The sequence below is a fragment of the Salvelinus fontinalis genome, chromosome 23, assembly GCF_029448725.1.
Source record: "Salvelinus fontinalis isolate EN_2023a chromosome 23, ASM2944872v1, whole genome shotgun sequence".
In the NCBI taxonomy this organism is placed as follows: Eukaryota; Metazoa; Chordata; class Actinopteri; order Salmoniformes; family Salmonidae; genus Salvelinus; species Salvelinus fontinalis.
The window spans coordinates 23,582,486-23,610,427 of record NC_074687.1 but is presented as its reverse complement, the minus strand read 5'-3'; the positions used below and the strand labels follow the sequence as shown (position 1 = coordinate 23,610,427).

General features: G+C 40.3%; 2 protein-coding genes across 3 annotated transcripts in view; one reads left to right on the top strand and one right to left on the bottom strand.

Annotated features, from left to right (window-relative positions):
• The window catches only part of LOC129821050 (leishmanolysin-like peptidase), a 30,590-nt gene extending 26,373 nt beyond the window's left edge, over positions 1–4,217 (top strand). Inside the window, exons 14-17 of one of the 2 annotated variants that reach the window (XM_055878292.1) lie at positions 285–444; positions 734–864; positions 1,160–1,352; positions 1,489–4,217. In XM_055878292.1, the coding sequence (XP_055734267.1) occupies positions 285–444; positions 734–864; positions 1,160–1,352; positions 1,489–1,589 (585 nt within the window). In that variant the 3' untranslated portion in view covers positions 1,590–4,217. Of the gene's footprint in view, positions 1–284; positions 445–733; positions 865–1,141; positions 1,353–1,488 lie in introns of both variants that reach the window. The other variant, XM_055878291.1, reaches the window with a different exon arrangement.
• Positions 181–27,344, bottom strand: tgfbr2l (transforming growth factor beta receptor-like). Its single transcript, XM_055878294.1, has 10 exons — positions 27,139–27,344; positions 18,973–19,123; positions 15,915–16,117; positions 15,532–15,695; positions 14,974–15,228; positions 14,686–14,862; positions 14,251–14,502; positions 12,759–12,900; positions 12,490–12,617; positions 181–11,238 (listed from the first exon to the last, which is right to left on the bottom strand). The coding sequence occupies exons 1-10, from the start codon at positions 27,185–27,187 to the stop codon at positions 10,975–10,977; spliced, it is 1,785 nt and encodes a 594-aa protein (XP_055734269.1). The 5' UTR covers positions 27,188–27,344; the 3' UTR covers positions 181–10,974.
• Positions 27,345–27,942: the final 598 nt, after the last annotated feature.

Genomic DNA, 27,942 nt, shown 5'->3' with positions numbered 1-27,942 from the left:
TCGAGGCTATGACAATACACCCAGTGATAACATGACGCGAGCAAGAGTCTGTGTCAGAAACCTATTGGACCACTACAGAGGATAAGATAAACATAAATATTACAAGTGTATGTCAAGGATTTACTAAGCACATGCACCCAAGCAAAGTTTGTACCTATTAGACAAAAAAGGCAACAAAAACAAATTTGAAATGGTCTTTATTTAAGATGTTGTTGACCAATTGTGACCAGCATAGTGTTAAGTACACCCCATACAGTAAATCTCTTCCACCTCCTCTCTGGCAGTACTTTGACCATATCCCTGAAGTCTCTGTGATGGATCTGGCCTCCTACGGTGGAGCTGTGGAGATCGCTGACTACTGTCCCTTCAGCCAGGAGTTTAGCTGGCACCTGAGTGGAGAGTACCAACGCAACTCCTACTGCAGGGTCCAGGAGAACCAGCCCGGTAATATCCCTTCCCTTCTTGCATTGTTGTTGCCTCTTGGTTCCTCAGGCCTTGGTTCATGTACTCGGGCTGTTAACTCACTTGAAGGTTTGCAAAATTCCCAGGTACTTTCCCAGGTTTTCCAGAAATCCCTTTTGGAGAATTCCCTGTTCACTTTCTGCTTATTCCATCCCAATCCTGGGAATCTTCCAACTAGGATTTCTGGAAAACCTGAGAATTTTGTTTCAGGAAAGTTTCAAAAATGTTGCAACCCTAGTTACTAGTATGCTACCTGACACACTGTTTCCAGATTGGTGGAGGAACTACGGAGCTGAGCAGTATGGTCCAGACTCAGTGTGTTTGTACCAGAAGACTGCCTTCGTCATGGAGCAGTGTACCAGACGCATGACCTACCCTGACTGGGGAAGTGGCTGCTATAAGGTAATGCAGAATAAGTAACAATCTTTAGATATCTCTGTAATCTATGTTTTGTCGCTTCATCCATTTAATACAAGTCTTCTTAATAACGTTTACCACCGTTAAGTCTCACGCTTTTATCATATGAGCTTACAAAATCACAAATTCAGTTCAATTACATTTTTGTGTTTTGGGTTAATGTAACCCTATTATAGATGTGTGACAGGCAGATATATACATTTTGAAGTGACCCATACAACAAAAAACTAATACTTAAATGTTATATTGCTGATGTTTCCAGATCTCTTGCTCTACCCAGGGTCTGACGGTGTGGGTGGAGGACACTGCGTACCAGTGTGTGCGTACGGGTCAGCTGCTGAGCGTCAGTGTGCGTGTTAAAGACTGGGTATACAATGGAGTTCTCGTCTGTCCTGGCTGCTCAGACTTCTGTAGCGCCTGCCCTATACCACAACAGCTCCCGCCCCTCAATACCACCAAGAGAATTCCTATTGGTGAGTTCCCCTGCCTGTCTTTCCTACCTTGTCCTTTCCACATACATGCACACACATAGGCGCACACTCACATTATATAACTATGTACATTATATAGACCTCTTGGTACTAAGGAAGCGTTTTGCCTCTCTTCCAGACCCTTGCTCCAGTTCCTCCAGCTTAGTGGTAACTCTGTGGCTTCTACTGTTCAACTTCATCCCTGTGTGTGTGGAACTAACTGACTGGCTGGCTGACTAACTAACTGTAAGCTTCTCTCTCTGGGACTGCGGCCCAAATGGAACCCTATTCCTTAAATGGGTCTATGGCCATAGGTCCTGGCCAAAAGAAGTGCTCTAGGTAGGGAATAGGGTGCCATCTGGGACACAATCTGGCAGCCCGTTTTGTAGTCGACCATACTTGGCCTTCCCACAACCTCAGGCATCCCATTCCAGGGTTCCACAGTCCAGTTGGAAAGGATTTGATCCTTGGAAAATCAAGGAAAAGTCAGGAAGGTTGTTTAGGAATCAATCACATTAACCCCATCAAAGTCAGGGAAATTTGTTATACTTTTGAACAAATGTTGTTTCGTAAAACAAAATTCAGTGCAAAATATGTATTTTACATATGTATTGTAAGTTTAAATGCCTGAAAGAAGGATATCTTACCACAATACCTTATCTGTCCAGTTTAGACACATTTGTACAACCTAGAACTTCTTTTAATGTTGCAGTTTTGAAACAGACAAGAAAGACCGTGGCCCATTGTGAATGACGTTCATGAAATTGCTAGATACTTTCAGAAAAGGGGGGAAAAAAGCCATTGATTGCACTTTTCTTTTTGTTAAACTAACAAACGAGGCACCAGTAAGCTGTAAGCAAAATCCGAAGAAGCCATACCCCAAGGGTAGCTAGATGATCACGGTGAGCTGCCGGTGCTACTTTATGTATGACCTCCTATCCTAACACTAAGACATACTATATTCCCCTCAGGGGACTGTAGCATATTCAGTTTCCTAGTGTTGTCATGTAAGGTTTGTTACATTCTTAGAATGCACATGAAACATACATTTTCAGTTAGCATTTTATTGCAGGTTGTCAGATGATTCAACGCCAATCAATGTAACAATGCGGTATTTAACATTCTGACAGCAGATTGTTATTAGCGTGTATTTGTTTCCTGGTGAAAGGTCCATATCTGGCGAACTCGGAAGGTGCTCTAAAAGTTTGATTGTCTTAGTTAGGCCCTTAAAATATCCATTTTGGTGGGATATTAGATGCTTTTGATGATTTTGTAGATGCATGCGTGAAAATAAAGGTATATCTGAAATTAAAATGGCACTAAGACTATTTCACAGTGCAGTAAAGTTAGGCAGGCTAGTAGTCATGATACTTGATATGTAGTCATGATACTTTATTTTTTATGATTTTCATAAATAATGGACTAATATATATGTTTTTAAATAACATTTTACTGGTGAGGGAGGGAACAAGGCTTTTTATATTAATAATTGTTTGTTTGATGCCTTTAAATCCCCTATGACGAGCCAGAGATTATGTGGAATTCACCCTGTACGTATTATGTGTCTGTCATATGGGAAAATGAATTGTGAACAGCCCTATTGTACACCTTCTGAAGTGAATAGGGACTTCCCAGTTTCAGATACTCTTTCAGCTTTATTCCATAGTACCTATAATGGCATATATTTAGTAATGCAATTATATAGTACTTACACACAGTTATACAGTAGGACTTACAGCTATATATTCAATTTAAAGTTAAAGGGTTAAAAAGCATCAAGTACTATATGATGGTTATATGCCTCTAGTATTCCAGGGAATCTGGTATAAGCCCACTGTAATGTAGGGTTGACATATTTGACTCGAGTGACTTGTTATTTTGTAAGGTTGTCTAATTTCAGTTGATATGGTATGCTTTTACCAAATTGTAATGTTCCTCTAGTGTAGTAACATCAGTTAATTTGGCTATTTAACTTGAATCTTGTAAGTTTCATTGTGTAGGGTATGGTTTTTATAAATATGGCATTCAAATTGCCCCTCTTCTCTAAGCACTCCACTGAATATTGAGTAATTAATTGAGCATATACACTTGGTATGAAACAATTTGGCAACCTTACATTTTATTGTTAGGTTAATAATAGCATTATGGTTTTTATGCTACTGCTGTTTCTGAAGATATGAAAAAGTGATTGCAATAACTGTGATAAACAAATGAGCAGCTACTGATTTTTGCCCATTAGTTTAAATATATATTAATTATTTTCCTATATAGTAGGCCTAGATCTTAAGAAACGTGTTGTTTTTAAGTTTAATTATGGATCCAGTTGTATTTGTATTGTGGGTCATTTTGCAGCTGCTTCTAGATGTTTACTTTTCTGTATGGTTGCCCACAGGGTCTACATCAATTATGGGAACATTTGTATTTCATCATGAGAAGGAACAAAACTGTAATGTGTTGATGAGGTGGATTGAGACCATAAAATGGCTGAGTGTGATTGTTGGTGTATCTGTTGAGATTACTGTACCAGAATGCTGCTTAAGGGGATAGTTTAATATTTTTTATGTAAAAGACAAGTTTATTAACCTTTTTGTAATTTGTACCCATGCAATTGTCTGTATTAGAATGACTTGTTTGGTTTTTGGTTTTTAGTTACATTCCAGGGCTACAAGTGAAGGATGGCAGTGCTTTCATTTGTGATTTTTTTTATGTTATGTTTTCTTTTTCTTACAGCTTACTGGTGGCAATCTTCTGATAGTCATTGTGAGTGAATATGAAAAGGAAATTAACATTTGTAAATGTCATATTCTCAACATGAAGAAACATGTGACGTTTATTTGAAACAGTACAAATAAAGAACATGCATATACAGTTGAAGTCAGAAGTTTACATACACCTTAGCCAAATACATTTAAACTCAGTTTTTCACAATTCCTGACATTTTATCCCTGTAAAAATTCCCTGTCTTGGATCAGTTAGGATCACCACTTTATTTTAAGAATGTGAAATGTCAGAATAACAGAGAATAATTTATTTCAGCTTTTGTTTCTTTCATCACATTCCCAGTGGGTCAGAAGTTTACTTACTCAATTAGTATTTGGTAGCATTGCCTTTAAATTGTTTAACTTGGGTCAAACGTTTCGGGTAGCCTTCCACAAGCTTCCCGCAATAAGTTCTGACAGAGCTGGTGTAACCGAGTCAGGTTTGTAGGCCTCCTTGCTCGCACACACTTTTTCTGTTCTGCCCACAAATTTTCTATAGGATTGAGGTCAGGGATTTGTGATGGCCACTCCAATACCTTGACTTTGTTGTCCTTAAGCCATTTTGCCACAACTTTGGAAGTATGCTTGGGGGTCATTGTCCATTTGGAAGACTCATTTGCGACTAAGCTTTAACTACCTGACTGATGTCTTGAGATGTTGCTTCAATATCCACATAATTTTCCTCCCTCATGATGCAATCTATTTCATGAAATGCACCAGTCCCTCCTGCAGCAAAGTACCCCCACAACATGATGCTGCCACCCCCGCGCTTCACGGTTGGGATGGTTTTCTTCGGCTTGCAAGCCTCCCCCTTTTTCCTCCAAACATAACTATGGCCAAACAGTTATATTTTTATTTCATCAGAACAGAGGACATTTCTCCAAAAAGTACGATATTTGTCACCATGTGCAGTTGCAAACCGTCTGCCTTTTTTGGGCGTTTTTTTTCAGCAGTGGCTTCTTTCTTGCTGGGTGGCCTTTCAGGTTATGTCGATATAGGACTCATTTTACTGTGGATATAGATACTTTTGTACCTGTTTCCTCCAGCATCTTCACAAGGTCCTTTGCTCTTGTTCTGGGATTGATTTGCACTTTTTGCACCAAAGTATGTTCATCTCTAGGAGACAGAACGCGTCTTCTTCCTGAGCGGTATGACGGCCCATGGTGGTCCCATGGTGTTTATACTTGCATGCTATTGTTTGTACAGATGAACGTGGTACCTTCAGGCTTTTGGAAATTGCTCACAAGGATGAACCAGACTTGTGGAGGTCTACAATTTATTTTCTGAGATCTTGGCTGATTTTATTTTCCCATGATGTCAAGCAAAGCGGCACTGAGTTTGAAGGTAGGCCTTGAAATACATCCACAGGTACACCTCCAATTGACTCAAATGATGTCAATTAGCCTTTCATCTTCTAAAGCCTAGACGATTTTCTGGAATTTTCCAAGCTGTTTAAAGGCACAGTCAACTTAGTGTAAGTAAACTTCTTACCCACTGGAATTGTGATACAGTGAAATAATCTGTCTGTAAACAATTGTTAAAAAAATTACTTGTGTCATGCACAAAGTAGATGTCCTAACCAACTTGCCAAAACTATAGTTTTTTTACAAGAAATTTGTGGAGTGATTGAAAAACAAGTTTTAATGACTAACCTAAGTGTATGTAAACTTCTGACTTCAACTGTACCTAAAATATTTGCTTAAAGACCAAAGATATTTTTATGCAGAAATCTAGGGTTTTCTATTGTACATCAATTAAAAATTGCTATTAAAAAAAATCCTGTTAACAATGAGTGTACAAAACATTAGGAACACCTTCCTAATATTGAGTTGCACCCTTTTTAGCCCTCAACAGCCTCAGTTCGTTGTATGGACTACACGGTGTCGAAAGCTTCCTATGTTGACTCCGAGGCTTCCCACAGTTGTCAAGTTTTCTGGAATTTCCATTGGGTGGTGTACCATTCTTTGGGTGTGAAAAAACAGCAGTGTTGCAGTTCTTGACACACTCAAACTGGTGCGCCTGGCACCTACTACCATACCCCGTTCAAAAGCACTTAAATATTTTGTCTTGCCCAGTCACCCTTTGAATGGCACACAGACAACGTCCATGTCTCAATTGTCTCGAGGCTTAAAAAATCCTTTAACCTGTCTCCCCTTCATCTACACTGGTTGCAGTGGATTTAACAGGTGACATCATTAACAGGGATGCAAACTAGTCACCAAACTAGTCACGTTTTGAATCCAAAATAGGTGCCCTACGTGATTCGTGTAGATCCGATGAGAAAAGGTTGGGAGGGAGGTTTGGATGACTTCTGGCTCTATACGAACGAGTGATGCGCGTTTGACGCAATACTGTCTGTATCCAACGCTCAGCCAATCGTTCACATAACAGAATGCAGCGCAGGACACGACTGAAGAAAGAGACAACCAACTTACTAGTTACAGCATCAGTGCGCGCTCTGGGAAAGCAGCTTGCCAGTTACAACAGCGCGTCCCCTGAACGAGAACGAAGAGGTAACGTTAGGTGAGAAGCCTGACCACGGGGGTGAGAAGGTGATGAAGCGTACTTCATGAGCTGTAACCGAACTACTGTAATTTTGAACGTTTTTGGGGTGAGGGAGAAAGTGTGATGGAACAAGTATTAGCATTGTTAAGTATCTTGCTAGCTGGAGTTACTTCTCAGCTAGCCAGATAAATGTTGAGCAACATTAGCCAACTTATCGAGTTCATGGTGTGAAAATTGGCTTCTTAATAAAGTCAGACAGCGGACGTTAGCTAACGTTACAACATCAGATGACCTAACATGAGTAACCTAACCAATTCGCTATGAACGTTAACTAGTATACGACTCATTTACATTTAAGCCATTTAGCAGACGCTCTTATCCAGAGCGACTTACAAATTGGAATGTCCATACATATTCATCCTGGTCCCCCCGTGGGAATTGAACCCACAACCCTGGCGTTGCAAGCGCCATGCTCTACCAACTGAGCCACACGGGACTCCTTGCCGTTCCTCAAGTTCTAACGCGTTAGTTGCTTACTGGACCCTGGCAATATGTGTGACGAACTAACCATCTGTTTATTAACTAATGTTTACCTTTTACAGTATGTTGTACATTTTCATTATAAGAGAATTAGGTGAAAATTAGGCGTTGCTTGTTAAACAAGTGGATTCAGGGATCAAATGGAGCTGGGTCTGGGTCTGGTTTAAGCTGAATGCCACTATAGAGGTGAAAGGAACACCACACACTTTCTCTTTCTCACTTTTGCTGGCACATTGTAGAACAGACGTCCAAAGGCAGAACGTGTACAATGTAATAATGTGTAGTGTAGCAGCCTAAATATATTGTTTTTGTTGTGTTGAACTGTAAAACGTGTATGTGTGTGAATGAGGGGGATTATATATATTTTTGACTCAGTGAACGTTATTTTTGCACACATGTAGCCTTGTGCACTTGGTCGATGTCTATAGTGGCCACTACACTAGAGCAAAAATGGAATGCCTGTTTGTTTCATTCTATTTCTACTTTAAGATGTTTTTCCCCCAAGTGAATATTTGTGTGTGGTCACAAGCGTTCTATTATAAAGGCTGTCATGACTAACTGCAATATTAGTGTATTGTTTTTTCTCAAGACTTGAGTGTCATTTGCAGTGAAGTCTTGGCAACAAATCACATTGGATTGCTTTCTTTACATTTTTTTTAGCTGTGAGTTAGGTTCACATTAACCACTTTTTATTTTACACACAGAGACTGATCATGTAGATCATATTCTTTGGTGTTTAATTAGTTAACCTGCATTTCCCCTTAAAAGGGATTTTGTTGCATGTTTCAGTGCAACAAAAAAAATGTCACCTTTTTGGGCCCTCAGCAGTTTGCATCCCTGCAATAAGGGATCACAGCTTTCACCTGGATTCACCTGGTCAGTCTGTCATGGAAAGATGATGTGTTTCTACACTCAGTGTATTTTACTTGTAGTTTTAGGTGTAGTTTCGTTTTTCTCAGTAAAAGGGCTGTTTTGTCACTTGAATCAACAAAACTATTAAAACAATCAGAATAAATTATGACAAACTTGAATGTTTTTTCTTTCAATACATCTGTTCATGTCATTATTAGTTCTTGATACACAATACTGTATAATATTGCTGCTCTGGGGCCGGGATTCAATCCGATCACACTTTGTCGACATTGTTCTCGCCTTTGTGAAGACCACATTCACAGTAAATGCTGCATATGTTGGCTCAATCGGAAATTACCTTTAAATGGCACATACTGACAAAGCGTAATCAGATTGAATCCAGGCCTAAATCTGTGCTCCTTACTGAAATATTGTATAATGTCAACCTCTCAAAATAAGGGTTCTGAAACAACAAACCAATAAAGCTGCTTGACATTGGAATGTTTGATCTTTTTCATGTGTCTTTTTATGACAGTTTTGTGGTGTTTTTTCCCCCCACTCACAAATAGTAACAAAATAAGAGACCTGATACAAAACCTATTTTACAAGAAAAATAGGTAACATGTTGTGGAACCAGTTCACAATAATTTGGTTTTTATCTGTGGTCATTCATCAGAAGTTCAATAACATCATTCTTTAGTATTCTGCATAGTTCATTAATATCATACTTAGATATTTCTCCATATAGTTAAGGCCATGGTCTTACTCTGTGCATCCTCAAACTTGACCATTCCCAAGGGAAGAGTGTTAACCTTGGTTGTGTTCATTAGGGCACACCGTTGCAACGGAAATCAAAAAATAGACTTGTCCAATAAGAAAGGCTAAGGGAGTACTTTTACATTTCACCTTGTTTTCTTCCATTTGTGCCAATCTAACACGACCCAGCTCATGATTCAAAGAGGATGTCACTGTCATGCCTCTCACAATTAGACAGCGCTTATTTCCCAGACATTGATTGGGTTCTATGAGAAAAAGCTATTGATCTTCTTAATGGCTTAATCAAATCTACACCAACTCCTGTTAATTATTTTAGTCCGCTCGGTTAGTGTGATTAAATATTTTAACATTACGTTGGAAGCAAGAGAGTCGGTGAATGACTGAATTGGTGTAGATCTGAGTGTCATACCAGGCTGTCTGGGAGAGCAGTCGCTCTTACTGTGAGTTCTCTGATGTATAGTATATAAAGATAGATCATGCCCTCCTCTTAATAATGCTCAGACATCAGATTTGAATTAAACAAATAAACTATGTGTCTTAGTAAACAGATGAAGGCAGCAAGTACTTCACATGGTGGGGAAAAACAAGCCTTGACAATCAATGTAGTTGTATGCAACAGCTACAAACGGATCAAAGTATCCTTAGAAAATCCTTGTGTACAGCTATCAGTTCAAATGATCATTAAAAGCTCCTTGGTTCTTATTTATCTTAAAAAAGGTATTTCACCCTGCTAGCTTGTGTGTTGTGGTCTCTAGCCTATATAACAACATTCACAATTTGCAGTCAGAGCAGCTTGTGGTTAATCAGAATGAAACCCTCCCGGGTGGCGGAGTGGTCTTGGGCACTGCATCGCAGTGCTAGCTGCGCCACCAGAGTCTTCGGGTTCGCGCCCAGGCTCTGTCGCAGCCGGCTGCAACCGGGAGGTCTTTGGGGCGACGAACAATTGGCATAGCGTCGTCCGGGTTAGGGAGGGTTTGGCCGGTAGGGATATCCTTGTCTCAGTATGTAAAATGTAATAAAATGTATGCACTCTACTGTAAGTTGCTCTGGATAAGAGTGTCTGCTAAATGACTAAAATGTCAAATGTAAATGTAGAAAAATGCTAACCTCTCAGCTCTGCGCTAACTGGTTACAAGTAGTGCACCACAGTATGTAAGACATAGGGAGCCATTTAGGACACATTAAGGGGGGGGTGAGAACCACACCACTGTTTGAGTCCACACACTGAGAAGGCAATGGAAAACTCATTTAAAAAATAAACGATAATTAATCATAAGTAATAATTCTTGTAAAGTAAATGATCTCCTATAGGAGTAAGGACCAATTTAAATAGCTGGTACACCAATGAAGGTTGTCAAAACGTAGTGCTCTCTATACTGTAGTGAATAATAAACATTTGTCCCAAATGGCATCCTATTTCCCTATATAGTGCAGAGCCATAGGAATCTGGTCAAAAGTAGTGCAATCTGTAGGGAATAGGGTTCCATTTTGAATGCAATTTGCATTTTTCGGTCATGAATCTTGTTCTGGAGGCAGCTCTGCAGAGTGGTCACTAGCTGGCACAGCCACAAAGTCATAAAACCTGATTTTAAATCTAACCTTAACCACACTGCTACACTGCCAACCCTTATGCCTAACCCTTACCTAAAATTAATGCCAAAATCACATTTTTGTTTTCATGAATTTTTACAATAATAGCCCATTTTTTTCTTTGCAGCTGGCCTATCTAAGCGGAAATAGATCAGTTCTGCCTCCAGGACAAGACTCATGAAAATAAACGTCAACCTGCATTTAGAACAGATCCATGTGATCATTCATTACAGGATGTATCTACTTCAGATTTGGAAACTAATCTGCTTTTTGAGTTATTGGTCAAATTGACATGTTACAGTGTGATAGTGAAGTTGGGATAATGATTTGTGGTCTGCTTGTCTGCTCTGTTCCCTGAATCCTGTACACACAACTTTCCAAGGGGCAGAAAGAATATCTCTTCAGTGGCAAACGTTCATAAGTGCATTCATAAGACACTTCATAAAGGTTATATTACAAATCAATCCGGAGACCAGCTCCTTCAAATGATACAATCTATCATAGAAAAATGTGTCTTTTTTCCTCTTTGTTCATAGGGTAGAGTGCCTTCAATCTATCATACAAAGATGTGTCTCTTTTTGGTGATCGAGTTTAAGTCCTCCTTATAATATCTCACTTATCTGCCCAGGGATGAGGGTCCCCTCTGTATCTGTTTCAGGGACCAGAGGGTCCACATCACAGCCGGTGGAGTCAGGGAAGGTGTCAGAGGGAGGACACTCCTGGCTGTTGTTGACAGCATCTAACACCTCCTGCTCCATCTCCTCTTCTAGACTTCCAAAGCGCTCCACCACACAGTGGGCTGTGAGCCTGGCCTCTGGGTCATGGTCCCAACACTCAGTGATGGTGGCACACAGCAGATTCATCCCCTGCAGTATGGAAGAGCAATACCAGGAAGGTTTGATTATTGACCAGCGTTGGGTTCAAGGAAGTAAAAAGAAAATGTATACAGTTGAAGTCAGAAGTTTACATACACCTTAGCCAAATACATTAACTCAGTTTTTCACAATTCCTGACATTCCTAGTAAAAATTCCCTGTCTTGGGTCAGTTAAGATCACCAATTTATTTTAAGAATGTGAAATGTCAGAATAATAGTAGAGAGAATTATTTCTTTCAGCTTTTATTTCTTTCATCACATTCCCAGTGGGTCAGAAGTTTACATACACTCAATTAGTATTTGGAAGCATTGCCTTTAAATTGTTTAACTTGGGTCAAACGTTTCGGGTAGCCTTCCACAAGCTTCCCACAATAAGCTGGGTGAATTTAGGCCCATTCCTCCTGACAGAGCTGGATAACTGAGTCAGGTTTGTAGGCCTCCATGCTCGCACACGTTTGTTTTAGTTCTGCCCACAAATTTTCTATAGGATTGAGGTCAGGGCTTTGTGATGGCCACTCTAATACCTTGACTTTGTTGTCCTTAAGCCATTTTGCCACAACTTTGAAAGTATGCTTGGGGTCATTGTCCATTTGGAAGACCCATTTGCAACCAAGCTTTAGCTTCCTGACTGATGTCTTGAGATGATGCTTCAATATATCCACATAATTTTCCTCCCTCATGATGCCATCTATTTTGTGAAGTGCACCAGTCCCTTCTGCAGTAAAGCATCCCCACAACATGATGCTGCCACCCCTGTGCTTCACGGTTGGGATGGTGTTCTTTGGCTTGCAAATCTCCCCCTTTTTCCTCCATACATAAAGATGGTGATTATGGCCAAACAGTTCTATTTTTGTTTCATCAGACAAGAGGACATTTCTCCAAAAAGTACGATCTTCGTCCCCATGTGCAGTTGCAAACCGTAGTCTGGCTTTTTTATGGCGGTTTTGGAGCAGTGGCTTCTTCCTTGCTGAGCGGCCTTTCAGGTTATGTCGATATAGGACTCATTTTACTGTGGATATAGATACTTTTGTACCTGTTTCCTCCAGCATCTTCACAAGGTCCTTTGCTGTTGTTCTGGGATTGATTTGCACTTCTCGCACCAAAGTACGTTAATCTCTAGGAGACAGAACGTGTCTCATTCCTGAGCGGTATGACGGCTGTGTGGTCCCATGGTGTTTATACTTGCGTACTATTGTTTGTACAGATGAACGTGGTACCTTCAGACGTTTGGAAACAGTTTACCTGATGTGTTGTCCAGCTGGTGGGTATCTCAGGTCTGCCTCTGTCCCTCAGGACCAGGTCCCTCATGCTGTCCACACACGGCTGGTCACACACCTTAGAGCCAAACGGCGGCTCGTAACTCTTAACCTCTATGAAAATACAGGAAACACACTGTAAATCCTTTGTTATTTATCATCTATTCTACATTTACAGACGATGCTACTTTCATCAAAGTCTGAGTTACGAACATTTACCGCTGACTTGGCCCATAATAGAATAGCTTATTGTACCTCCTATGACTTCACAGCGGGACACCATTTCCCAGAGGACCAGGGCCATGGAGTAGACATCCATTTGTTTAAAGGCCTCCAGATCCTCCAGATTCACTCTGGACTCCAACACCTCAGGGGCCATGTAGCGAGCTGTACCCACCTGGACAACAAGGACAGTGACAGTAGCTTAACTTCTCTAGGATAGGGGGCAGCATATTCACGTTTGGATGAAAAGCATACCCAAATTTAACTGCCAGCTACTCACCCCCAGAAAATAAGATATGCATATTGTTAGTAGATTTGGATAGAAAACACTCTGACGTTTCTAAAACTGTTTGAATCATGTCTGTGAGTATAACAGAACTTATTTAGCAGGCGAAACCCCGAGGACAAACCATTCAGATTTAAAAAAAAATTGAGGTCACTCTCTTTTCAATGGATTTTCATTGGGAATCCAGATTTCTAATTGACGATGTCAACAGTCTTTAGAAATTGGTTGAGGTTTTTTCCTTTGTGTAATGAAGAAGTACGGCCATTTTGAACGAGGGTCACTTGTTGTGTACTGTTTGTTAGAGGCGCGTGACCAGAAAGCTAGCTACAGTTTGTTTTAATCCTGTATTGAACACAGATCATCCCGTCTTCAATTGTATCGATTATTTACGTTAAAAAATACCTAAAGTTGTATTACAAAAGTAGTTTGAAATGTTTTGGCAAAGTTTACAGGTAACTTTTGAGATATTTTGTAGTCACGTTTCACAAGTTGGAACCGGTGTTTTTCTGGATCAAACGCGCCAAATAAATTGACATTTTGGATATATATTGATGGAATTAATCGAACAGAAGGACCATTTGTGATGTTTATGGGACATATTGGAGTGCCAACAACAGAAGCTCGTCAAAGGTAAGGCATGAATTATATTTTTATTTCTGCGTTTTGTGTCGCGCCTGCAGGGTTGAAATATGCTTCTCTCTCTTTGTTTACTATGGTGCTATCCTCAGATAATAGCATTGTTTGCTTTCGCCGAAAAGCCTATTTGAATTCTGACATGTTGGTTGGATTCACAACCAGTGTAGCTTTAATTTGGTATCTTTCATGTGTGATTTCATGAAAGTTTGATTTTTATAGTAATTTATTTGAATTTGGCGCTCTGCATTTTTACTGGCTTTTGGCCAAGTGGGACGTTAGCGTCCTACATATCCCAGAGAAGTTAAACAAATTAACACTACATGAAGGGCCTTCTGATTCATTCTGGTTTTAGCACGGCTTTGTAATACAATTTCATTCATATAGCATAGTTTTTATTCAAGTGGGCATTCAACCACAACTCTACAATTTAGTATGTTGTTATTTTCCATAATAATTCTCTCAGATACAGTAGTTATGTCAGAAGGCAGCATGCATAGGCCTACTGCTTAGTCGCTTTAGCTAGAGTGGAACACTGATACAGGTTCCCGTAGCAACTACTTTTTTTAAAATTAACTACTTTTAATTTCACCTGTTCCACCTTACCTGGCCACTGTTGGCAAAGTCATCCACGGTGAGGGAGAGGTCCAGTCTCAGAGCCAGACCAAAGTCACAGAGGGCACACTCTCTCCGGCTCTTCACCACGATGTTGCTGCTCTTCAGATCACGGTGGGCCACCGGCACCTTGGGGATCCCACAAGGGGTGGTGTCACTGTGGAGGTGGGCCAATCCTCGAGCCACCGACCCAGCCATAGCACACAGCTCAGCCCAGCTCAACACATGGCCTGCCAGGAAGTCCTAATGAATGAATGACCCATTTAGTGACCCATCCCTCACGGGATTTTTTGACAACATTTTTATGAAATTGTATGTACAATAAAATGTACTAGTTATCTCTTCTAGTCTTCTACTGCACCATATAACAACAATATACACTTAATCAACCTAGCAATAAACAAAAAAAAGCTAAATCAAACTAACCTGTAGGTTTCCCAGGCCGTGGTAGGCCATGACCAGCCAGTATTGCCTCTGAGGGGAGCCGGAGGGCCCTCGCTCCTCTGCTGTCAAGAATTGAACCACATTTTCATGCTCCAGGTTGGCGTCAGAGAAGATGGCCCTCTCGTTGCTCCAGGACACATACTCGACAGACGGGAAGATCTTCAAATCAAATAAACATTTATTCAAAGTATTATATCACATGAAAATGGCACAAAAAAACTACAGAAAAAATGGGGGGGTGAGAAAAAAGGGAAGAGGGAAAACCATCACCTTCACTGCCACCGTCTCATACTGAGAACCAGCTGCCTGGTGGTGGAGCCTGGCCCGCCACACCTCAGCAAACCTCCCTTTCCCCACCAAGGCTTCTAGCTGGATGGGTAGCTGCTCCGTGCTGTGGTTGAAGTTATGGGTCCGGACGGGAGACATGTCAGATGTAGCGTCGCTATTGATGGCTGACAGCTTGCCATGGCAGTCCTCACCGCCGGTGATGGCCTCCCCACTGAGTCCCTCTGGGATGTCCAAGGCCTGGTAAATTAATTCATGAATGATATTTTTAGTTACGTATCAAGTGGCCTTTAGCTACCCATCCCATAAGGGATTATTTTACACCTTTTCACAAACTGTAATGTACTGTAGCTACATGACAATAAATGAAAAGCTTCCAGTTGGTGTCCCAAATGGCACCCTATTCCCTATATAGTGCATTACTTTTTACCAGGGACCTATGGGCTCTGGTCAAAAGTAGTGCACTATGTTGTATGCCATTTGGGTGTTGTATGCCATTTGGGTCTCAAAGTATATTTTTCCATACCTGGTAGATCCACCTACCTGGTAGTGTGTACGTTTGGGAGCCCAGTCTTTGGGCTGCTTGCCGGGCTGTCTGGTACGGTACAGGTAGAAAGCCATGGTAGCGATGATAGCCACTAAAAAGGGAGGGACCAGGCTGATCACCACCACTGGAATCACATCTTTACTCTTGAGCTTGGAAAAATCTGAGGACACATTTAAAAACAATGTGAAGACCACATGGAATCGGATCATAGGTTAGTATACATTACTACTACTACATTTTGTATTTACATTATAAATGCCTATTTTTCCTCACGTTGCATTTTTTATGAATATACAATTGTAAATTAATCTGTTTCAAATTAAAATGTTCTGGTTGCACCATGTACTGCCTGGTTCCAGAGTAAAACAAGTGATGTTACCATTGTAGCCCTTGTCGAATATAAGCTTATCGTTGCACTCGTGTTCTCCCAGGCAGCCACAAACGAACAGGACCCCATCCTCAGAGGGCTGAGGAGCCATCACACACTCGTTGGAGGAGTAGTTTGACAACATGATATTCTCCAGTGGCTGCTGGGGCTGGTGGCATAACGTCTTCACACTCATACTCTCATTGTCCTTCCGCCTGGGACACAGATGAAGACACTAACAGATGTTAAAGCTGTACACGCAGTCATACACTCACATGCACGCACCCACATTCAAACACAAAGTGAATTACTTACATTTCCACAGATCAATTATAAAGTTACTTATCAAACTAGTAAACTGAATTTAGTTAGACATTTTACAATAGGAAAATGTCTCTGGGAAAGCCTATAGTTGACGTTTTACTTTGTGGTTTTGTTTGGATTGGTTATTGTACTGTATGTATTTGCTAGAGTGGATTGGAGTTTTTTTTTATACAAATGGTCAATCCAATCTACCTTTGTATCCTGCCAACAACAACACCAGTCTTAATAACACCAGTGTCTTCCAATTCGGATATGTCCCAAATTACATGCCCATAGTGCTCTGGTCAAAAGTAGTGCACTATATAGGGAATAGGGTGCCATTTGGGACAATATCTCTGTCATTCAGAGGTCAGTAGATAGACTTCCTATGAGGGGAGGAACTAAGATCAAGAATGTGTACCAAACGGCACACTATTCCCTATAAAGTGCACTACTTTTGACTGCGATCAAGGACCCTCTCTTTATTACTGTAGAGCAGGGATCGGCAATTTTTATGGGGGTGGGGGCCACAAAACTCATCACGATGGGCCACAGTCACGGTCCTGCATTCTGACATCCATACCCAAACATGCAGTCAGGGCCGGACCTAGCCTTTTTGGGGCCCTAAGTTAAATTTTAACAGGGTGCCCTCCCTGCTGTAGAGGTTTGACTACTGGGGCCCAGCATACCAGACGGTGAGCAACATTCAAATAAAGCCAAAATGAACTTTGTCCTCCTCATCACAAACATAGCAAATATCCCACTCACCACACTCACCACTCATCATCATTTCTTATCAGTATCGTTCATTAAAGAAACTCATCATACAGTTCCATTAATGTTTAGGAGCAACATTTGTTTTGTCTGGGATACACAGACAAAACATGTGGATCAGCTATATATCCTGTTTACTGAGAGTTCAATAATTATTGTCATGATGAGGATAATTATTCAAGTAGAGGAGCATAACAGTCCAGTGAGGGAGTATATTGGGAAATATACCTTGTCAAAATATATTTTATAGAATGGGAAGCTATCAGCTAAACCAGATAAATATTACTAGTTGTATATACTGTACAGTACCAGTCCAAAAATTGGACACACCTACTCATTCAAGGGTTTTTCTTTATTTTTACTATTTTCTACATTGTACAATAATAGTGAAGACATCAACACTTTGAAATAATACACATGGAATCATGTAGTAACCAAAAAAGTGTTAACAAATCAAAATATATTTTATATGTGAGATTCTTCAAAGTAGCCACCCTTTGCCTTGATGACAGCTTTGCACATTCTTGGCATTCTCTCAACCAGATTCATGGGGTAGTCACTTGGAATGCATTTCAATGAACAGATGTGCCTTGTTAAAAGTTAATTTGTGGAATTTCTATCCTTCTTAATGCATTTGAGCCAATCAGTTGTGTTGTGACAAGGTAGGGGGGGTATACAGAAGATAGCCCTATTTGGTAAAAGACCAAGTCCGTATTTTTTCAAGAACAGCTCAAATAAGCAAAGAGAAATGACAGTCCATCATTACTTTAAGACATGAAAGTCAGTCAATTAGGAACATTTCAAGAACTTTGAACGTTTCTTGAAGTGCAGTCGCAAAAACCATCAAGCACTATGATGAAACTGGCTCTCACGAGGACCGCCACAGGAAAGGAAGACCCAGAGTTATCTCTGCTGCAGAGGAAAAGTTCATTAGAGTTAACTGCACCTCAGATTGCAGCCCAAATAAATACTTCACCGAGTTCAAGTAACAGACACATCTCAACATCAACTGTTCAGAGGAATCAGGCCTTCATGGTTGAATTGCTGCAAAGAAACCACTACTAAATGACACCAATAACAACAAGAGACTTGCTTGGGCCAAGAAACACGAGCAATGGACATTAGACTGGTGGAAATCTGTTCTTTGGTCTGATGAGTGCAAATTTGAGATTTTTGGTTCCAACCGCCGTGTCTTTGTGAGACGCAGAATAGGTGAACGGATTATTTCCGCCTGTGTGGTTCCCACCGTGAAGCATGGAGGAGGAGGGATGGTGTGGGGGTGCTTTGCTGCTGACACTGTCTGTGATTTATTTAGAAATCAAGGCACACTTAACCAGCTTGGCTACCACAGCATTCTGCAGTGATACACCATTCCATCTGGTTTGCGCTTAGTGGGACTAACATTTGTTTTTTAACAGGACAATGACCCAAAACACACCTCCAGACTGTGTAAGGGCTATTTGACCAAGAAGGAGAGTGATGGAGTGCTGCATCAGATGACCTGGCCTCCACAATTACCCGGCCTCAACCCAATTGAGATGATTTGGGATGAGTTGGACCGCAGAGTGAAGGAAAAGCAGCCAACAAGTGCTCAGCATATGTGGGAAAAGCATTCCTCATGAAGCTGGTTGAGAGAATGCCAAGAGTGTACAAAGCTGTCGTTAAGGCAAAGGGTGGCTACTTTGAAGAATCTCAAAATATATTTGGATTTGTTAAACACTTTTTTGGTTACTACATGATTCCAAATGTGTTATTTCAGAGTTTTGATGTCTTCACTATTATTCTACAATGTAGAAAATAGTAAAAATAAATAAAACCCCTTGAATGAGTAGGTGTGTCCAAACATTTGACTGCTACTGTATTTAAAAAATATTTTTTATGTTTTTAATGTGAGAGTGAGAGCTCTGGTGCAAAATACTCATTTATTATACTGTATATGGCAAATAAACTTGAACTTGGGAGATAGTCCTTTGATGAAACACTTCACACTTACCATATTGCAATGCAGATCTCTTCACTCAGAGCACAGAAGGAGGAGAGGGAGCAGTTGGTATAACACACACTGTCCTCACAGATAGGGCTGGAGTAGTCACACCACTTACACAGGTTGGTCTTGATGTGTGTGAAGGAGAGGATAGGAAGACCTGTGGAATACACACACACAAACACTAATCAGAACAAATCACTTCTGGCGTTGAATAAAATGACTGGCACAAAACAGAACCATAGACTAGGCTTGATTCAATGCGTATTGCCAAAGTTCAGGATTATAGCGCGATTGAAATTTAAAGATAATTTCCGATTGAGCCGACATAATGCAGCATTTACCGTGAATGCAGTCTCTGCTGACACGGAAATATTGCCTTTAAATTTCTATCACGCTGGAGCAAAGATCTTCAGCATTACGGATTGAATCGAGCCCTAGGCCTATACTTTACATGTGTACTATATATGGCTCTTAGGACACCAATCTGCCAAATGTGCTGCTGTTTAGAGCGCACCCTCTTTATTGTAACAAGCTACATTAGATAATATTGCAGACTCTGTTCGGGTTCATCTAGTGAAGGGGAGGCGTGCATCCAAAATGCTTGAAGTCAAGGACAGGGGTAGGATATCCATTATGTATGAAGGTCTGCAGACATTGGCTGAGAGAAATTGATGATAAAAAGATTGTGGGGGCTGTTTTGTTAGACTTCAGTGCGGCCTTCGACATTATCAATCATAGTCTGATGCTGGCAAAACTTATGTCTTATGGCTTTACACCCCCTGCTATATCGTTGATAAAGAGTTACCTGTCTAACAGAACACAGAGGGTGTTCTTGGAAGCCTCTCCAACATAATCCAGTTAGAATCAGGAATTCCCCAAGGCAGCTGTCTAGGCCCATTACATTTTTCAATCTTTACTAATGAGTTGCCACTGGCTTTGAGGAAAGCCAGAGTGTCTATGTATGCGGATGACTCAACACTATACATGTCAGCTACTACAGTGACTGAAATGACTGCAACTCTTTGTTAAGTGTTGCAGTCATTTAGTTAGTTAGTATACAAAATACAATGCTTTTAGTTTCAGAGTGGGTGGCAAGGAATAAATTAGTCCTAAATATTTCTTAAACTAAAAGCATTGTATTTGGAACAAATCATTCACTAAACCCTAAACCTCAACTAAATCTTGTAATAAATAATGTGGAAATTGAGCAAGTTGAGGTTACTAAACTGCTTGGAGTTACCCTGGATTGTAAACTGTTATGGTCAAAATGTATTGATAAAACAGTAGCTAAGATGGGGAGAAGTATGTCTATGATAAGGCGCTGCTCTACCTTCTTGACAGCACTGTCAACAAGGCACTACTACTACTATTTAGTCGTGTGGTCAGGTGCCACAAAAAAGGACTTAGGAAAATATCAATTGGTTCAGAACAGGGCAGCACGGCTGGCCTTTGGATGTACACATAGAGCTAATATTAATAATGTGCATGTCAATCTCTCCTTGCTCAAAGTGGAGGAGAGATTGACTTCATCACGGCTTTTATTTATGAGAGGTGTTGAATGCACATGTTGAATGCACCGAGCTGTCTGTTTGTACTATTCGCGCATAGCTCGAACACCCATGCATACCCCACAAGACATGCCACAAGAGGTCTCTTCACAGGCCCGAACAGACTATGGAAGGCGCACAGAACTAAATATAGCCATGACTACATGGAACTCTATTCCACATCAAGTAACTCATGCAAGTAGTAAAATTTTATTTATTTAAAAACACCTTATGGAACAGCGGGGACTGTGAAGCAACACGAACATAGGCGCATACACACACACACACACACACACACGATAGCATACGCACTATACACACACGTACACATGGATTTTGTACTGTATATATGTGGTAGTGGTGGAGTAGGGGCCTGAAGGCACACAGTCTGAATGTATTGTAATGTTTTTAAAATTGTATACACTGCTTTAATTTTGCTGGACCCCAGGAAAAGTAGCCGCTGCCTTGGCACCAGCTAATGGGGATCCATAATACATACAAATACATTGGGTTTGTTTTACTCAATGCCTGTACTTTGAGGCAGCTTCCAAACCACATGCAATGCATTGTTCAATCCCCACCAGCAGTAGGCCTACCAAGAACAGCTGGAAGCTGAAGCTTCAGTAGTTACTGGTTACTACACTGAACAAAAATATTAAACGCAACATGTAACAATTTCAAAGATTTTACTGAGTTACAGTTCATATAAGGAAATCAGTCAATTTTAATAAATTCATTAGGCCCTAACCTACGGATTTCACATGACTGGGAATACAGATATGCATCTGTTGGCCACAGATACCTTAAAAACCTCTTAAGAATCCAACCCTTTTTTCAATTTTCGCCTAAAATGACATACCTAAATCTAACTGCCTGTAGCTCAGGACCTGAAGCAAGGATATGCATATTCTTGATACCATTTGAAAGGCAACTCGTGGAAGTTTGTGGAAATTTGAAATTAATGTAGGAGAATATAACACATTAGATCTGGTAGAAGATAATACAAAGATAATACACTGTACCATCATCTTTGAAATGCAAGAAAAAGGCCATAATGTATTATTCAAGCCCAGGCACAATTTATATTTTGGCCACTAGATCGCCTTTTTGTGCAAAATTTTAGACTGATCCAATGAACCATTGCATGTCTGTTCAAAATGTTGTATCAAGACTGCAAAATGGGCCTAATTGGTGTATTAATACCTTTTCAAGTTCATAATTGTGCACTTTCCTCAAATAATAGCATGGTATTCTTTCACTGTAATAGCTACTGTAAATTGGAGAGTGCAGTTAGATGAAAAAGAATTTATGCTTTCTGCCCATATCAGATATGTCTATGTCCTGGGAAATGTTTTTGTTACTTACAACCTCATGCTAATCACATTAGCCTACGTTAGCTCAACCGTCCCGCCGGGGACACACCGATCCCGTAGAGGTGTCCTGTGCGAATTTGCTGGATATTGGCGGGAACTGGAACACGCTGTCGTACATGTCGATCCAGAGCATCCCAAACGTGCTCAATGGGTGACATATCTGAGTATGCAGCCCATAGAACTGGGAAATGTTTAGGAAATGTCCAGGAATTGTGTACAGATCCTTGCAATATGGGGCCGTGCATTATCATGCTGAAACATGAGGTGATGGCGGTGGATGAATGGCACGACAGGATTTCGTCACAGTATCTCTGTGCATTCAAATTTCCATCGATAAAATGCAATTTTTTGTTGTTGTCTGTGGCTTATTCCTGCCCATACAACAACCCCACCGGCAAACCGCTCACCACACTATGCCATGCACGCTATCTGCCATCTGCCCGGTACAGTTGAAACTTCTCCAGCATACCAGTGGCCACCGAAGTTGAGCATTTTCCCACTGAAGTCGGTTACAACAACGAACTGCAGTCAGGTCAATAACCCGGTGAGGACGACGAGCATGCAGATGAGCTTCCCTAAAATGGTTTCTGATAGTTTGTGTAAACCCACAGTTTGATCAACTTTCCGGGTGGCTGGTCTCAGACGATCCCGCGGGTGAAGAAGCCTGATGTGGACGTCCTGGGCTGGCGTGGTTACACATGGTCTGCGGTTGTGAGGCCGGTTGGATGTACTGCCAAATTCTCTAAAACGACGTTAGAGGCGGCTTATGGTAGAGAAATGAACATTCAGTTCTCTGGCAACTGCTCTGGTGGACATTCCTGCAGTCAGCATGCCATTTGCATGCTCCCTCAAAACTTTTTTTGTCCTCAGCACAATGTGCACCTGTTTAATCAGTTTCTTGATATGCCACACCTGTCAGGTGGATGGATTATCTTGGTAAAGGAGAAATGCTCACTAAGAGGGATGTAAACAAATTTGTGCACAACATTTTAGAAAAACAAGCTTTTTGTGCTATTTCAGCTCATGAAACATGAGACCAACACTTTACATGTTGTGTTTATATTTTTTCTCAGTATAGTAGTTATTCAACATAGTCATTGCAATATTTTCTATATTGTATTGTATGGCCAATACTCAAGTTGTATTTGTAATATATTTTGAAAACGTTTTAAAATTAGTGTTTGATTGAAAAATTGAACACAGCGAATATGTATTTGACCCAGGTTTGAATGGGGGTGGGGGGGGGCTGTGCTGCATTGGTTTGACACAGGCTCTAGAAAGCATTGTGAGCGTTCCTTCCCACGCATCTTGTATCTGCCGTCCCCTCCTTGTGCTGTGTTGCCACATCACAACAATATTAATGGCTGATTAAAGCCAGATGATGAGGGATTTTTTCACTCCCAGGGGGATGGTGATCTAACAAAACTACGCAAACATTAAAAGAAGCTGTACACATATTTCACGAAGGCTTCCAGATGTTGGCCAATGCCAACCAACAAAATATATATACACATACACACACACACACACACACACACACACACACACACACACACACACACACACACACACACACACACACACACACACACACACACACACACACACACACAAAAGAAAAAAGACAAAGGAGAAAGGGTGAAGAAAAAAGAAAAGAAAAACTAAAAAGGCTGGCTAAGCAAAAACTTTCAACGTAAACTTTCAACTAATTAAAATCAGCAGTGACTGCTCCAGAAATAAATTGAAGCCAGAAGTTTCGGCGTGAGCCAAGTTTGAAGCTCAGCCCCTTTGTGTCTTTTTTTTGCGTGTGTGTCTTATGGGAAATCCAACTGCTCTGCTGTGTGCTTACAGCCGGGAGGCCCAGGGATGTTGGCTGCATTTATTTGCTTTTCAGTTTCAGCCTCAGGTCTCAACTAACTCTCCCTGGTTCCCTATCAGTTTACCCATAGAAATAGAATGACTAGAATTGGCATCCAAATGCAAGTCAATCGGTCTGTAATGGGTGGATCTGTGACTCTATTTCTATGAGTTTACATATACAAATAACCACAGACACAGCAGGAGAGCTGAACGTTTGATGGTTTTAAAAATATCAAATACATACGGTAACTGTAAAAATGTGACCTCTATAGAGTCAAATGTTTTCTGAATATCGTCTTGATCTCTCTTGTAGAAGACCAGACAACACCAAAACATACAACAGTTTGCCTGTTATGGGTAAATAAGAAAAACAAAACTCTACACTCTCATTTATTTTGTCCCCTTTTCCAGAGAAAACATATTGATGTCGTCCTATAGTCCATGTTTGTGCAATGTTCATTTGACCATGCGAAAAATCTTGCTTCAAAACAGTCAGCCTTTGGTTTTATAAGTGACAGAATCTCAGCTGACCCCCACCAAGCGTAGTAACCAAACCAGGCCACTAGTTGGCAGATTATACACCAACCAATCTCCCCATTATTGACGCAGCATGCTGCAATTCCTCTCCACAGGACTCAAAAGGAAAGTATTTCCTGATTAAATAGACAAGAACACAATTAAATTACCCAGGTGTAATGAACGTACGTCCTTTTGAGGGACCCCGCCTAGTCTCAAACAATAAATAACATTTACGCAGCCAGGTACTGTAGTTCTAACAATTATGTGATTTAGTCCAGTCTTAAAACTGGACCTCAATAAGCACAACACAATACATTTGTCAATATCCATAACATCAAAATAAAAACACATGAGAGAGATATGAAAATTGCATTAGACACATTTCTCTGACCTACAAGTCCAAGTGAAGCATCTTATTGTAGCCATCTTATTGTACACTCTTAGAAAAAAATATTATATCTATAATCTAAAAGGGTTCTTCGGCTGTCTCCATAGGAGGACCATTTGAAGAACACTTTTTGGTTCCAAGTCAAACCCTTTTGATTCCAGATAGAACTCTTTTGTGTTCCATGTAGAGCGCTTTCTACAGACAGTTCTACATGGAACTCAAAAGGGTTCTGCCTAGAACCAAAAAGAGTTCTACCTGGAACCAGAAAGGGTTATCCTATGGGGAGAGCTGAATAATCCTTTTGGAACCATTTTCTCTAAGCCAAAGGATGAGAATAAGAAGCTAAACCTATAAGAGGGTTTTCCCAAGTCGGAGGTCATATAAGGGTCATAGTATTCACTGTTGTCATTTTTAAAAGGACCCTTATCTCATACCCAGCAATGAAAAGTTTTGTCCCAAATGGCACATTATTCCCTATATAGTGCAGTGTGCACTACTTTTGGCATAGGTCAAAAGTTGTTCATTATGTAGGGAATAGGGTGACATTTGGGACGCAAACAGGGGCTAAAAGAACACACAGGGGTCTGTATGTGTCCCCAGTGGCCTTCACAAGCTGGGCACAGAGAGGAGGGGGGGGGCGGAGAATAAAGGGGATTTCTACATCTTATTTTTGCCTGCTTAGGTCATCACAATCTTGTCATTATGGGCTGATGTGGGATGATGGAAGGTCAGGCTAGAGAACACAACACAAAGCTCATCATGCCACAGCACTCATTGTGCTCTGTGCTACTTCGCTCCCTCAATATCACTGAATATCACCAGCAAGCAGTAAGTACGCAACTTGTTATGTCCCCAAGAGCGCACACATTGAACATAGGTAATGTGAGAAGTTAAATACATACACAATTCAAAAGAAGACTTGCTCAACTCTTACTAAGTTCTATAGTGGGAATGTCAATGAGTTATAAATTGGTGCTATAGCCCAGGATTAATTTTCTTCATAACATGTGAGAAGTTCACCATTACCTCTATAGTACTTACATGACCTCTGTACTCCTCCTCAACCTACAGTTTATCTATGTATTGTGTCACTTTGCTTCCTCAAAATAACTTGTAAGTATCAAGTGTGAAACTTTGTAAGTCCTCTAGAGGACACACTGGGGCAGCAGGTAGCCTAATGGTTAGAGCTTTGGACTAGTAACCGAAAGGTTGTAAGATCGAATCCCCAACAAGTAAATAATCTGTCGTTCTACCCATGAACAAGGCAGTTAACCCACTGTTCCTAGTCCATCATTGAAAATAAGAATTTGTTCTTAACTGACTTGCCTAGTTAAATAAAGATAAAATGGGTGAAATGAGAAGTTTCCCAAATTCTCGGTATACAGTTTCTACATGAGCTCCGAACTCCTCCTCAATCTATGCTTCAATCTTGTATTCCCTGAGGAGAAGTGCCCCTGTTTGCATGCAGCAGGGATAATTGAGCCTCAGAATCGATTTCCTGTTTGGAAATTTCCATTACAGATGGCAGCAGTAAAAAAATGTATGTGGTCACATTGCATCAAAGTTCTATTACATCGTTTCATCATCACAACTACTGACACTCTTGTTCTAATTAACTAGTTATTTTCTTTTGATTCAAAGTTATGATCAAGCCCTGTTCGAGCAAAATGTTTCATATGTTTTTTATGTAATTAAATACAATAACCCTGATGTTTGTAAGTTGTTGTTTTAGCTTATTGACTTCATATTCAAATAATTTCAGAAATTATTGTGGGAAATTGTTTGAGACAAATGTTAGAGTTAGTTAAGTTTACTTCAGATTCCCTTAATAGTGGCACCACTGAACATGAGAGTAAACAATCTGTGCTTTCAAGTGAAATTCTATTCTAAACATTCAACATCTGCTGATAATAAATAACAGGCATAGCTAAAGAACTGTTAAGTGTCAGAAATATGTTTTTCACCAGATTGGATGACTTGGATCGTTCAGTCATTTCCATTTTATTATGTGCCTTCAGAGGTTCTTAGGTATCTTCCTACTATTGACTGAGTTTAGGTGACTGTCACGACATCATTTAGTTGGACAGTACCTAGGTAGAGCACATACAAATTATATGTTACATGAGGTAAAACTACTGATTTAATAAAGCTACAGTGAAAACATTTGTTTTATTAAAACAAATCCACAGAAGAAAAGAAAGAAAGAAATTATAGTTATTTACTTATTTATTTTTGCATTAGGCTATTCCATCACATATATGATATTGAGAAAATTACACCGAAGTCACTTTTCCACTGAAGAAAGGGCAAGAAAACGAAAAGTCGCATTTCATAAATATAAGTTTTGAGCATCTGTTTTACACGACCAGAACCTCCCTTGAATAAACATTTGATCCCCCTCCCCCTTCACAAGATTGAAGAAACAATGGACACTGAACACTTAAAAGTGAATACGGAGTGAGTAAGCGAATAAAAAAATACTTACAGAAAGACAGAAGAACAATATTCACTGCCGAGAATCTCCAGCACCCCATAATATTGACATTAAAAAAAATAACCTGAATAAAACGTCGTGGTCGCACTGTATTTGTCTATGTATTTGGGAACTTGAGTAGTAAGATAGACGTTCATTTAGCTTATTGAAGTCGTATTCAGTGAAACAACTGGTTGGGCTCGGGGCTTTTGGCTGGAGTTCCGTGTAGGCGGATCCAGATGTTTTTCATCCAGCTGTGTTAAGGGACCCGCCCAGGAACTGGACTTCATTAATCGGATCCTAAACCCAGTAGAATTTGGGGTGACAGGGTGACACGAGACGTGTAGTAGGATCATAGTAGGTTATATTAAATAATACTAATAACACTATAATTATTAATATTATTATTATAGCTCAGAATAGGCCTAAGCATTTGTGAAAATGGAGGGTCTAATTGTCTCCAATTGTAGGCTATAGCCTAGTAGGCCTATTTATATCTGCCAAGTGTGAGTTGTGCTGTGTATGGTTTATTGTGTATTTATTATCTTATCGAATGCCACAACCGAAATTTCTTCCAGGAAAAGGTTATTTTATTCCATTCACTTTGAGCTAGCAATAACAGCCTATTTTACACTTTCACTGTGCGTTATAATGCAACATATTGTTATTTTGGTAACGCATACACTAAAGGGGTTTGAGTTTATAAATAGTTTATAATTATGTAATAAACAGTTATTACACAATGTTTGTGTGATTATATTTTGGTTGTTGTCGAATATTGACATCCTTACCTAACCATTTTACCTAAAAGTATAT